The following is a 13033-nucleotide window of genomic DNA, read 5'->3' as shown; positions in this document are numbered from 1 at the left end:
CTTCCCCTGCTTCCTGCTGGATGGAAGGAACATCTGATCCTCATCATGGAACAGCCCCTGAAGTGCACTCAGAATACCAGGTGCTGCCGGCTCCCTGGGTCTGGCCATACGCCAGGTGCGCTCCTTACTTGGTTTCTCTGACTCCTAATCCAAATGAGCCAAGGGTCCAAGGGGCTACATGCAACCCCTTCCCTCAACGGTGTGGCAAGCACCCTTTAATCCTCTTTTACAGATTAGGAAACTAAGGCCAGAAAAGCCAAGTGTTTGGCCCAAGGAGGCAAGGATGGGACTGGCATTAGAAATCAGGTATTTGCGGCCGGGCATGGTGGCTCACGCCTGTAATCCCAGCACTTTGGGAGGCCGAGGCGGGTGGATCATCTGAGGTCAGGAATTTGAGACCAGCCTGACCAACATAGTGAAACCCCGTTTCTACTAAAAATACAAAAAAATTAGCTGGGCATGGTGGCACATGCCTGTAGTCCCAGCTACTCGGGAGGCTGAGGCAGGAGAATTGCTTGAACCCGGAAGGCAAAGGTTGCAGTGAGCTGAGGTTGCACCACTGCACTCCAGCCTAGGAGACAGAGCGAGACACCGTCTCAAACAAACAAAAAAAAGAAATCAGGTATTTGCTTCCAGTTTCTTTCCTTCCTCTCCCTTCTGGGTGAAATCTTCAGCTTCAATGAGATCATATCTTCATGGAAGCACTAGGTCCCTCTGCCCCCAGCCAAAGGGCAAGCCCTGTGGGACCTACTGATGCCAGCCTGGCAGCACCCCAGGAGGGCAGGGCAAGCACAGTCAGTGCCACACAAGCTTGCTCACAGAGGCCACCTCACGGGTGTCCACAGGTAATCCTCAGGCAACCCTGGGCAGTAAGGGTAACTATTATTTATGACTTCAATTACTAATTCCTGATTGTAAGAGACACATACTCATTATAGAAAAACTAGGCCAAGCACAATGGCTCACGCCTCTAATCCCAGCACTTGGGAAGCCAAGGCGGGAGGATTGCTTGAGGCCAAGAATTTGAGACCAGCCTGGGCAACATAGCAAGATCCCGTCTCTATAAAAAAAACTTAAAATTAGCTGGGCACGGTGGCATATGCCTGTACTCCCAGCTACTCAAAAGGCTGAGATAGGAGGATCCCTTGAGCCCAGGAGTTGGAGGCTGCAGTGAGCTGTGATCAAATCATTGCACTTCAGCCTGGGTGACAGCGCAAGACCCTGTCCAAAAAGGAAAATAAAAGAAAAACTAGGAAAGTACAAAAGTCATATAGAGAAGAAAGCAAAAATCACCTGTGAGCCCAGTGTCCAGAGAGTACTGCTGGGAACATTTTGATTTTCTTTGTATTTTTGAGAAAGTAGATACAAACACATACATGTAGATTGACTTTTAAAAATGTAATTAGAATCATGTTGATTATTGTTTGGGGCTCTCCCTTTTCACTTAACATCCTGTTATCACATTCTACCATTAGCCCCTTCTTCCAGGCAAAGACACAGAAACTAAGAAAATGAAGTCAAGGCCAGGTGCGGTGGCTCACGCCTGTAATCCCAGCACTTTGGGAGGCTGAGGCGGGCAGATAACCTGAGGTCAGGAGTTCAAGACCAGCCTGGCCAACATGGCGAAACCCTGTCTCTACCAAAAATACAAAACTTAACTGGGCATGGTGGCCAATGCCTGTAATCCCAGCTACTCGGGGGGGCTGAGGCAGGAGAATCGCTTGAACCCAGGAGGTGGAGGTTGCAGAGGGCCGAGCTCGTGCCACTGCACTTCAGCCTGGGTGACAGAGCAAGACTCTGTCTCAAAAAAAAAAAAAAAATAGGAAAGTCAGTTGCTCAAGGCCATTCCAACTCAACATTCACACTCAGGTCTTTTGATACCAACGCCAGGGCTGAAATTATCACAACTGTTTTTAGATGGAGAAACTGAGACGTGGAAGGGCAGTGTCCTGTACCAGTGTCATGCTGGGGCTCACCCTGGGGGAACTGAGGAGGGGATTTGCCTTGTGGGACTGGAGGAGCTGATGGATTTAGAAGCTTGTGGGCAGGACACCTTGCTCACAGCCTGGGCTAGGGAGAGTAACACAGCCTCTGCATTCAAAAAAGCTTAGCCCCAGTGAGACAAACAGCATCCACTTTCCTCTACTGAGCTCGAAAGCAGAGGCTCACTAAGCCTTAGCTTCTACTTCTGCCATGAGAGTGAAAATTCTAACCTCACCGTGTTGTCGTAAGGATGCCAATTGCAGAAGCCACTTGCTTTGTCCACTGTGGGGATGCCAGTGTAAGAATAATAGAATCTTTTTATCTTTTTTTTTTTTTTTTTGAGACGGAATCTTGCTCTGTTGCCCAGGCTGGAGTGCAGTGGCGTGATCTCAGCTCACTGCAACCTCTGCTTCCCGGGTTCATGCCATTCTCCTGCTTCAGCCTCCCGAGTAGCTGGGACTACAGGCGCCCGCCACCACGCCCTAATTTTCTGTATTTTTTAGTAAAGACGGGGTTTCACCGTGTTAGCCAGGATGGTCTTGATCTCCTGACCTTATGATCCACTTGCCTCAGCTTCCCAAAGTGCTGGGATTACAGGCGTGAGCCACAGCGCCTGGCCTTTTTTTTTTTTTTTTTTTTTTTGAGACTGAGTCTCGTGTCGCCCAGGCTGGAGTGCAGAAGTGCAATCTCGGCTCACTGCAACCTCTGCCTCCTGGGTTCAAGAGATTCTCCTGCCTCAGACTCCCAAGTATCTGGGATTACAGGCGCCCGCCACCACACCTGGCTAATTTTTTTTGTATTTTTAGTAGAGATGGGGTTTCACCATGTTGGCAAGGCTGGTCTCAAACTCCTGACCTCAGGTAACCACCTGCCTTGGCCTCCCAAAGTGCTGGGATTACAGGCATGAGCCACCGAGCCTGGCCAGAATAAGAGAATCTTAAACAATCATGGAGTGCTTAGCTAGTGCCAGACATGGCACTGCAGGCTGTACCTACATCGCTCCATGAAACTTTCATAAAAAACCCATCAGGAAGGTGTGATTATTTTCATCTCTGTTTTATAGCAGAGAACACCCAGGCTTCAAAGGGTAAAAAATCACTCACCCAAGGTCACACAAGCACCAGGAGCCAGGACTTGAACCAAGATCAGTTTATGCCAGGTTCAAACCCTTAAGTCCAGTGATTTGATTCATGACTAGAAGCAGCATAATGTTGTGGGAAAAGTACACAAACAGCTATCAGCTGTGAGATCCAGTTTTAGTTCTGAACGGACTGCACATTAATTTGTTTAAGTAGCCATGATAAAATGATGATAGCACTCATTTGTTGAGCATATGCTTTTCTTGCAAGTATCACACTTAATACTGATAACAGACCTCAGAGGAAAGTATCATTTTCCTGACTTTATAGATGAAAAAACAATCTCAGGGCCGGAGGCAGTGGCTCACGCCTGTAATCCCAGCACTTTGGGAGGCCAAGGCGGGAGGATCACCTGAGGTCAGGAGTTCGAGACCAGCCTAGCCAACATGGCAAAACCCCATCTCTACTAAAAATACAAAAATTAGTTGGGTGTAGTGGCAGGTGCCTGCAGTCCCAGCTACTTGGGAGACTAAGGCAGGAGAATCGCTTGAACCCAGGAGGCGGAGATTGCAGTGAACTGAGATCGTGCCATTGCACCCCAGCCTGGGAGACAGAGCAAGACTTCATCTCAAAACAAACAATCTCCGAGAGATTGTTTGAAACTCACACAACAGGTGAAATGTGGCTGATCCAAACTGAGATGCTGTGTCTGAAATATACACCAGATTTCAAAGACTTAGTAAGTATCAGAAAGGGAATTTAATATTTCTTTTTTTTTTTTTTTTTTTTTTGAGACGGAGTCTCACTCTGTCGCCCAGGCTGGAGTGCAGTGGTGCGACCTCAGCTCACTGCAACCTCTGCCTTCCAGGCTCAAGTGAGTCTCCTGCCTCAGCCTCCCAAGTAGCTGGGACTACAGGGGCCTGCCACCATGCCCGGCTCATTTTTTGTATTTTCGCAGAGACGGGGTTTCACCACGTTGGCCAGGCTGGTCTTGAAATCCTGACCTCAAGTGATCCGCCCGCCTTGGCCTCCCAAGCTGCTGGGATTACAGGCAGGAGCCACTGTGCCCGGCTGAGAATGTAATATTTCATTTATATTTTTATATTGATGACATGTTGAAATGATAACAAAAAAATTTTGAGAGATTATATTAAAATTCATTTCATCTGCTTCTTGTTTTCTTCTAATATGGCTCCTAGAAAATTTAGAATTACATATGCAGGTCATGTAATATTTCCACTGGACAGCACTAGAGGATTTTTTCATTGCCTTGGCTACAGGGAACAGGTCCCGCCCACTCCACGTGACCTGAAACCAAGCTCCTTTGTAGTTAGGGGCCTTGCACTGGGTAAAGGAATCATCCCCCATACACACCCACATATCTGCACACTGCAGGTGGAGAGTCCTGGTGGTGCATCCCCACCGCTTCCTCCCCGACTCCCATCTGCCTCTGGGCCAGCCTATGTCCCTGCAAGACGTGACTGTTATTTTTAGCACTTGCCGCCTCAGCACAGCTGGCTGGGGAGCTTGCTGGGCGTGGGCCAGCCCCAGGAGTGCCATCTCCCTGCCATTGGGGGTCTCAGGAGAACTCGATTGTGAGGCTCTGGGGCCTCTGAGAGCCTGTGAGCAAGCTCCCAACATCCCTGGCAAGTACATATGATCGTAATCCGCATATTTGCAGATGACGAGACCAAGGCGAGGAGGTCTCTACAAGCTAGGAGGTGGCAGCGCTGGGGCTTGGAAGCAAGTCGTCTAGCCTGGGCCTTCTTCCCAAAGGCCTAACACTTCACAGGGGTGGGCTGTGGGCCCTGCCCACTACACTCTGGGCAGATGCCAGGTCTCGTGCAGCCTTTCAGCGGGGGCGTTTTATACCTTATAAAGTATTCTACACAAGAGAAAGGGAAACAGTCGATTTGGAAGGAGGTGGATAGTCAGATGAAACTTCATTTCAGGGTGTGCAGTGCAACATCTCCAAATGAAGTGGGTTAGAGTAATTTAAAAGAGGCATACAAACATAAAAACAAAACTACACAAAAACCAAGACTGTCTCATGGTTCAGAACCCAAGCTTCAGCGTTCTAATCCGTGCCTCATCTGTCTAAGCTTCGGTCTCCTCCACTACACAATTGGCATGAGAGTGGTTAGAGGATTAAATGAGATCATGGACCTAAGAGCTTAGTGGAGTGCCAGGTACGAGTGAGCCCTCGGTGAACACTAGCTAGTGTTATTATTTATCAAGGGTTTATTGTATATCAAGTACCATGCTAACTGGTTACATAATTCCTCCCCTTAAAACCTCACAACAACCTCCTGGGGCAGCTACTTTTATCCTGCCCATTTTACAGATAAAGAAACTGAGGCTCAGAGAGGTGAGAGGTGAAGTCACTCTTCAAGGTCACATGGCTAGTGAGGAGCAGCAAAGCTTGGAGTTTTTTGGTAACAGCTTTTTAAAGATACAATTCACACACCATAGAATTTACCCACTTAAAGTGTATAATTCAGCCAGGCGTGGTGGCTCACATCTGTAATCCCAGCACTTTGGGAGGATGAGGCAGGCAGATCACTTGAGGTCAGGAATTCAAGACCAGCCTGGCCAACATGGTGAAACCCCATCTCTACTAAAAATACAAAAATTAGCTGGTCATGATGGTGCATGCCTGTAGTCCCAGCTACTCCAGAGGCTGAGGCAGGAAAATCACTTGAGCCCAGGAGGTCGAGGCTGCAGTGAGCCAAGATAGCATCACTGCACTCCAGCCTTGGTGACAGAGTGAGACCTTGACTCAAAAAAAAAAAAAAAAGTGCCATTATAGCTAATTAGATAAACACAACATGAAAGTCACAGACTTCTCTTTAAGGCAATCACTCGTCCTTAAATTTGAAGCTCAAAACCCTGGGAGAGGGGAGCAGGGTAGAGCTTACTGGGGGGTTCTATGCTTTGTTTTGGGGGTTTTTGTTTTTGTTTTTTTTCTTATCTTATTTTTTTCTTTTGAGACAGAGTTTCTCTTTGTCACCCTGGCATATTTTTTATTTTTTTGAGACAGGATCTTGCTATGTTGCGCAGGCTGGTCTCAAACTCAGGCTCAATCCATCCTCCCACCTCTTCATCCCTAAGTGCTAGGATTACTGGCATTAGCCACCGTGCCCGGGATTAAGGGGACAGTTGTGTCCTTTATAAATCTTAGTAACTCTGGGATTCCAATGAGAAAAGCCTCCCAGGGAGGCCAGGGTAGATTAAGGTGTCAGCAGGGTCCCCTCCCTCTGGAGTTTGGATAGAAAGAGCACTGGACATAGAGTCCTTTAACCCGGATTCAAATCCCGACTTGCTCCTTGCTACCTGTGTGACTTTGGGCAAGTCACATCACCAGCTCTGAGCCCAACTGTCATCTTGGGCAAAGCTGGAAAACAAACAGGGACCTGGGACTGGGATTACACAAACAGAAGAGAAGGTCCTCGCCCATGGCAGGCTCCCATCGATGTTTGGTGGAGCCGAGGCTGGGGGACTGTGTGTTGGGTTATTTAAGGAGCCGACTCTCTGACGCCTTCTATCAGTAAGTCATGTATTTGGCATTCATTCATCAAAGCCTCCAGATGCCTCCTACGTACCCTGCACTATGCTAGTCTTGATAATCCGTGGTCCCCATCCGAGCGCCCAGGCGGGTCCGGGAGACCGACAAGAACCCGCGGGGCGGGCGCGGGGCTGGGGAGCCGCGGGCGGCCGGGTGGGCCCGCGCCGCCGCCATATGGAAAGCATTGAGCGGCGCTCGCATTCCAAACGCGCGGGGCTGCCCTGGCTCGCAGGCGCCGGCTCCTGGCCCGCGCCCGGCCTGCTCTTGGCAGCCGGGGCCTGCGCGCCCCATCAGGGGCCTCCCACCGCGGCCTTCGCGGGAGCGCGGCCAAAGCAGACGAGGCGGGTGGGGGGCGTAGTGGAAGAAGCGCTTGCCCCGCAATGGACCCGGGAGGTGGCCCCGGGATGGCCGGAATCCCAAGGATTCCGTTGCTTTGTTGTATTACAGAAAAGTAATGGAAACATGTGAGTCTCCGCTGCAGACAGAGGCAAAGAGAGGTCGTAAGGTTGGCATTCAGGGCCGCAGCCTAAGTTTCAGATCAGCTTTCCCTGACCTTCATCCTGTTTCTCCTTTCTGCTGGAGCCCTTATCTTGGGTTCCATGACTGACAGAGAACAGCGCCAGGCGGTAGCTGACCCTCCAAAGGTAGTGGGTGATCGGTCGCAGGGGATGGTGGCTCAGCACCAACCACGTGCCAGGCAGGCTTCCCGCGTTCATCTCGTGGCCCTTCCAGAAGCCACTGCCATGATTAGGGTCATCGCTGTTGACAAATGAGGTGACGGGTTCCAAATGAATCCACCACTCCAGTGGTCCAAAACCCGGCCCTGCATGGGATCACCCCTGGGCTTGTGAAAACTGGGAGCGCTGGGTGGGCCCCACATGGTTTGAGTCAGTAGTTCTGGAGTGAGGCTGAAGATTTTGCATTTATAAGAGCTACCAGTCTAGGCTGATGCTCCAGGTCTGGAGCTACACTTTGAGAACCACTGCCCTATGCAACAGTGCCTCTTATGAATAAGTTTTAGGCCCTTAGGGAAACCTACAACTCACCATAGACCACCTTCCATCGCAGGGATCTATATGATGTATTTTCTTCCCCGTAACAACATTAGAGAGTTGCTTTTCTGACTGTCTGCCTGATGTCCAACCCTCAGAGGGAGTGAGCCCCAGACACTACATTCAGTCATCTCTGAGTGCACCTCCTGTGTACCGTGTGACCTGCGCTTTCTAAAGCATGCATGCATTTGTCAAGCAAAAGGTCAAGGAACCGTTCAAAGATCAATTTGCTCACTTAAGTGATGACCAGGAGAGGGATCAGTCTGGGCTGGGGAAGGGACTGGGAAGCTTGCAGAAAACTGTCAGAGGCTTCCAGAAAGGGAATGTGCAGGGCTGGGGCTAGAGAGTTGGATGATGGGGGCAGGCAGGACAGGGTCTTTAGCACATGAGCATACTGAGAGGGGAGTGACGGGGCAGTCACACTCAGACAGGGAGCTACCTGCCATCACTGCTATAATCGGAGGGGCCCTGGTGTGGAGGGGAGCAGAGACCTGGCACAAGGAGCGGAGGGAATCGAGAGCTTCTGGAAGGCCTCCCCATTTTATTGACCCAGTGAGTCCATGTGGTTTCTCTGTCACACTCTAGCTGGCTTGAGCAAAGGGAGAGCATCCTCACTCATGTTGCACATATTACTGCATTTACTAAGTCATTTAACAATGACATTCATAGATGAGGGTATTTCTGGTGTTCAAATAATCACAGCTGCCACTTATTAAGTGCCTGTTACATGCCAGGCACTTTACATCATCTTAATCCTCCCAGCAACTCCGATAAGGTGGCACTGAGATTGTCCCCATTGTACAGATGAGGAAACTGAGGCTAAGAGAGATTAAACAGCTTGGCTAAAGTCCCAGTCGCTAGGAAATGGCAGGGCTATTGTCTTTCCATCTCAAAACTGCTGCTTTCCACTCTACCATCCTCCCCTCATTTCCTGAACACCTGCTCTGTGCAAGGCCCTGTGTGCAACCACAAAATGAATCATTCAAGTAGTCATGTATTCAATAACCCTTTTTTGAGCACTTACTATTTTTATGGGCTTATTTATTTATAGCATGCCTTATTTCAGAAAGCACTTCTTTATTTGATATACAAGAATAAAATTTTACAGGAGTGGTCATGTGACAAGCATCAAATGAAAAACAGAAGTTGGAAAGGTCAGAAGAACCCAGGAATGACAGGTATACAAGTGCGGACCTTGAGGTCCTATGTGCCATGGGGACAGGCCACAAATTGCCCTCTGACCTTTCTCGCAGCTGAAACTTGATCCTACGCAATTCAGTGTCCATAAGACACTGGCACAACATTGCTGAGGCAAATCAAAACTCTATTAGGCCCTGAGACCCGAGAGGTATTTTTTTAGAGAGTTGGCATGAAGAGAACACTGTTAAACGTAAGGAATAATGTCCCCAAACAGCCTCCCAATTGCACGTACGGCACAAGTCTCTGGGGCCGTTTCCTGTACCGCCGCCCCCCCTCCTCCCCGCCGACTCCTACTCCGTGCTGGCCCAAGTTCCATAGCAGGAAAACAGCTCAGAAAAGAGAGAGCCGAGACAAGGCCAGGCAAGCACACCACCCTCTAGCTTCATCCACGTGTGGGGTTTGCAGCAAACATTGGTAATAAATGCTCAATTCAGGTCCCAGGTAAGTTTTGTTTGGTCTGAGCTGTGTACTTAAATGGCTTGAATTAGCTGTCAACTTTAAACAAGTTTCACCTTTTTAAAAATTCAGATTTTTGGCATTCTCTTTTTAAAAAAGAGGGACTTGACAACATGGGGCCCACATTCCCAAAGGACAAGAATTTGCTAGAGCCAGTCGTTTTCCAGTCCCCCCATGGTCCCCTGAAGGCTCTTCTTTGCTTTGAACTTTCTTACCTGGCCCTGCAAGGCGTCAGGAGTTTGTAGCCTGTTTTAGGATGTTTTGAGCCCTGGCACATTTGTGTGCAGGAGGATCACCAGGAGACTTGTTTATAGCACAGGGTCCCCGGTCTGGCTCCTTGGATTTGGGGTGGGGCTCAGACAGGCATCCTTCTAACAGGTGACTGTGATGCTTCGGAAGACTGGGTAAGGCCTGTGGGGGACTGTATAGCTGCTCAATGCTGCTGACTCAGATAAACAGATGATTAGTTTGCTTTCAACACAACAAATATGGCAAATATGGTGGAGTTCCGAGTTCAAGGTTATACTCCCCAAGGTGCCTGGAGTGCAGCTCCTCTAAGTGGCTGGATGGGTCTTGAGTCGTGTGCTGTAAATTATGGTGGTGCTCCACCTGGGCTGCACCTTAGAGCCACCCGGGGAGCTTTTCAACCCACACTCCTCACCCCATGCCTAGGCCACATCCAGGCCAATCAAACCAGAATCTCTGAAGATGAGAACACAGGCATCAGCATGTTAAGGTTCCCGGGGTGATCCCAAGGTACTGCAGGTGTGAGGGCTGAAGATTGAGCAAGGTTCTCTAGGCCAATACCTTCTCTAGATATTGACTGTAGCTGGACCAAGTTCGCCAGGAAGGGGAGGGGAGGGAAGGAGAGGAGAAGGAGGAGAGAGGAGGGGAGAAGGAGGAGAGAGGAGGGAAGAGGAGGAGAGAGGAGGGGAGAGGAGGGGAGACGAGGGGAGATGAGGGGAGAGGAGGGGAGACGAGGGGAGTTGAGGGGAGAGGAGGGGAGACAAGGGGAGAGGAGGGGAGAGGCAGGTGAGTAAATGGATCCTTACAATAAGTGTGATGAGCAGAAACCTGGGCGCTCTGGGGCATGAGCAGGGATACCTAACCCAGCCCCGGGGGCTCAATCTCTCCCGACCCCTGCAGGAGAGGCTTGGGGTGAGTTTCGGGAATAAGGACCATCCAGCCACATGAAGAAGGGGAAGGAAAATCCCCATCAAGGCAAAAACACAGTCCAAGGCTCTGAGGCCCAAATTCTGGGGAGAGGAGAGGTTGTTTGTCACACCCGGGTCAAAGGCTGGGGGTGGAGAGTAGGAGAAGAGGCTACACAGGTGAAAAGGTGTCAGATCACAAAGGGCCTTGTATGCCAAACTAAGGAGATTGAACTTGACCGTGAAGCTAGGCAGACCCTCTGGAGAGTTTTAAAGCAAGGAGTCGTGTGGATGAACAAACCTGTGATGGGCTGGGGTTACCAAGGAGGGCTTCCTGGAGGAGGTCAGACTTGAGCTGAGGGAGGGATAGGATTTGGAGAGCTGACACTCTGATGAGCTGCTTCAGTCAAAGCTCACAAAAACCCTTCCCTCCCCCATGCCCTTTGAAATCATTTGAATCAAAGATTGCATGTGCTAAAGATGTGTTTGTTATCTGAAAGCTGTGGTTTCTCTTTAACAGATTCGGGGCCTCATCCTTTGACTCAGAACCAGGAAGGAATTAGGAGCGAGTCCTCCTGCCCAGAGAGCTAATTACTGAAATTCAGTGGCCTCACCAGGGTGAGTGGGGTCACCGGTCTGCATCCCCCAACAGCTCCTAATTTCTAACTGGTCAAAGTTAGACATTTCAGTACATTTTTATGGGCTGCCCAAAGCCAGCTGGAAGCTTTTCTTCCATAAACTCTCCCTGAGACAAGTAGCCAGGTTTCACATATTAAAATGAAAACGTCAAAAGCGTTAACAGGAATTAAAAAAAAAAAAAAAAAAGGCAGGCTCATTTGTGAGCCTCAGCTCACAAAACCTGAATCAGGGTCCAACAGCATCTGCCTGTTTTTCTTCTGCAAAGCTGATGATCAAGTTAAAAGGATGATGATAATCACTTGTTTATCTATTCACTCAGCAAACACTTACGGGACATTTACTGGGTGCCAGGACTTGAGCTGGGCACTGAGATGAGAAGCGGCCTGAGGCATGATGGTCCCATCCCCACTGCCCTCCAGGGCTCAAAATACTTCATAGTTTACAAAGTGTTTTCACACGCAATTTTGTGAGCTGTCGGTGCCATTATTATCCACATTGCTTAATACATGGCAGAACCTGACCTTAGGTTATCCAAGTCCAGATTCTAAGTCCAGTCCAGATCCTAAAGCCTGTCCACTCTTTCCTTTCTTCCTCTTTCTTTCTCTTTCTTTCTTCTTTCTTTCTTTCTTTCTTTCTTTCTTCTTTCTTTCTTTCTTCTTTCTTTCTTTCTTCTTTCTTTCTTCTTTCTTTCTTTTCTTTCTTTCTTCTTTCTTTCTCTTTCTTTCTTCTTTCTTTCTCTTTCTTTCTTCTTTCTTTCTCTTTCTTTTTTTTCTTTTCTTTCTTTCTTTCTCTTTCTTTTCTTTCTTTCTCTCTTTTTTTCAAGACAGGGTCTTGCTCTGTCACCCAGGCCAGAGTGCAGTGGCACAATCATGGCTCACTGAAGTCAGCCTCAACCTCCCAGGCTCAATTGATCCTCCCAGCTCAGCCTCCTGAGTAGCTGGGACTACAGGCGCCTGCCACCACACCAGGCTACTTTTTAAATTTTTCATAGAGACAGGGTTTCGCCGTGTAGCCCAGGCTGGCCTTGAACTCCCAGGCTCAAAGGATCTTCCTACCTCGGCCTCCCAATTCCTGTGCTGGAATTACAGGCATGAGTCACTGTGCCCAGGCTACCCTTGGTCCTTTTTTTTTTTTTTTTTTTGAGATGGTGTCTCGCTCTGTCACCCAGGCCAGAGTACAATGGCACGATCTCGGCTCACTGCAACCTCCACCTCCCAGGTTCAAGTGATTATTCTGCCTCAGCTTCCCAAGTAGCTGGGACTACAGGCACCCACCACCACACCCAGCTAATTTTTGTATTTTTAATGGAGACGGGGTTTCACCATATTGGCAAGGCTAGTCGCAAACTCCTGACCTCATGATCCGTCCACCTCAGCCTCCTAAAGTGCTAGGATTACACGTGTGTGCCACCGCGCCTGGCCTCATCTGTTACTGGCCTAAGTTGGGCAATAGCTCCAAGAGGTTTAGCTGTCACTTATGATCTGTCCAGCATCCACTCCCACCTTAAAATTCTGGTTCCTTTTTGGAGGAGCTCCCCATTTTGAGAAGGATAAAACTAGCACCCACCTCCCATGGCCACCATCGCTGTGCAATCCTAGTGGAGCTAAATCCTTCCATGGCATCTCATCCTGCCTGGCTAGTGGACAGGCACATGGAAAATGCAACACTAGCCAATCAGATCATCATTCTTGGGGCTGACTCTTGAGTGAGTGGTGAGGGGACCCTTGGAGATCACTCACCCACAGTAGAGAACCCTGGATCAGACTGTGCCTGCAGCCTTCCCTTGGCCAGAATTCCTCTCTTGGTCCTGCCCTTTGTCCAAGCCTGTTCTCCAGCCTTTTGTTTGTTCTGTGTACCTTCACTACCCTCCAGGAAGTCCCCCTTTTACTTTAGATGGACAGAGTTGGT

The 13033-nt window shown here is 49.2% G+C and overlaps 2 protein-coding genes across 2 annotated transcripts in view; both read left to right on the top strand.

Annotated features, from left to right (window-relative positions):
* TRAF1 (TNF receptor associated factor 1) overlaps positions 1-11104 on the top strand; it is a 63245-nt gene extending 52141 nt beyond the window's left edge. The window contains exon 8 of the mRNA XM_030817723.1: positions 11007-11104. Within this exon, the coding sequence (XP_030673583.1) occupies positions 11007-11027 (21 nt within the window). The 3' untranslated portion in view covers positions 11028-11104. The remainder of the gene's footprint in view (positions 1-11006) is intronic.
* The window catches only part of PHF19 (PHD finger protein 19), a 34904-nt gene continuing 32922 nt past the window's right edge, over positions 11052-13033 (top strand). Inside the window, exon 1 of the mRNA XM_030817717.1 lies at positions 11052-11104. The gene's annotated coding sequence lies outside the window, so the exon portion shown is untranslated. The remainder of the gene's footprint in view (positions 11105-13033) is intronic.

The sequence above is a fragment of the Nomascus leucogenys genome, chromosome 8 (assembly GCF_006542625.1).
Source record: "Nomascus leucogenys isolate Asia chromosome 8, Asia_NLE_v1, whole genome shotgun sequence".
Lineage (NCBI taxonomy): Eukaryota > Metazoa > Chordata > Mammalia > Primates > Hylobatidae > Nomascus > Nomascus leucogenys.
Note: the sequence above shows the minus strand (reverse complement) of the source record. Positions and strands in the feature narration are given on the sequence as shown.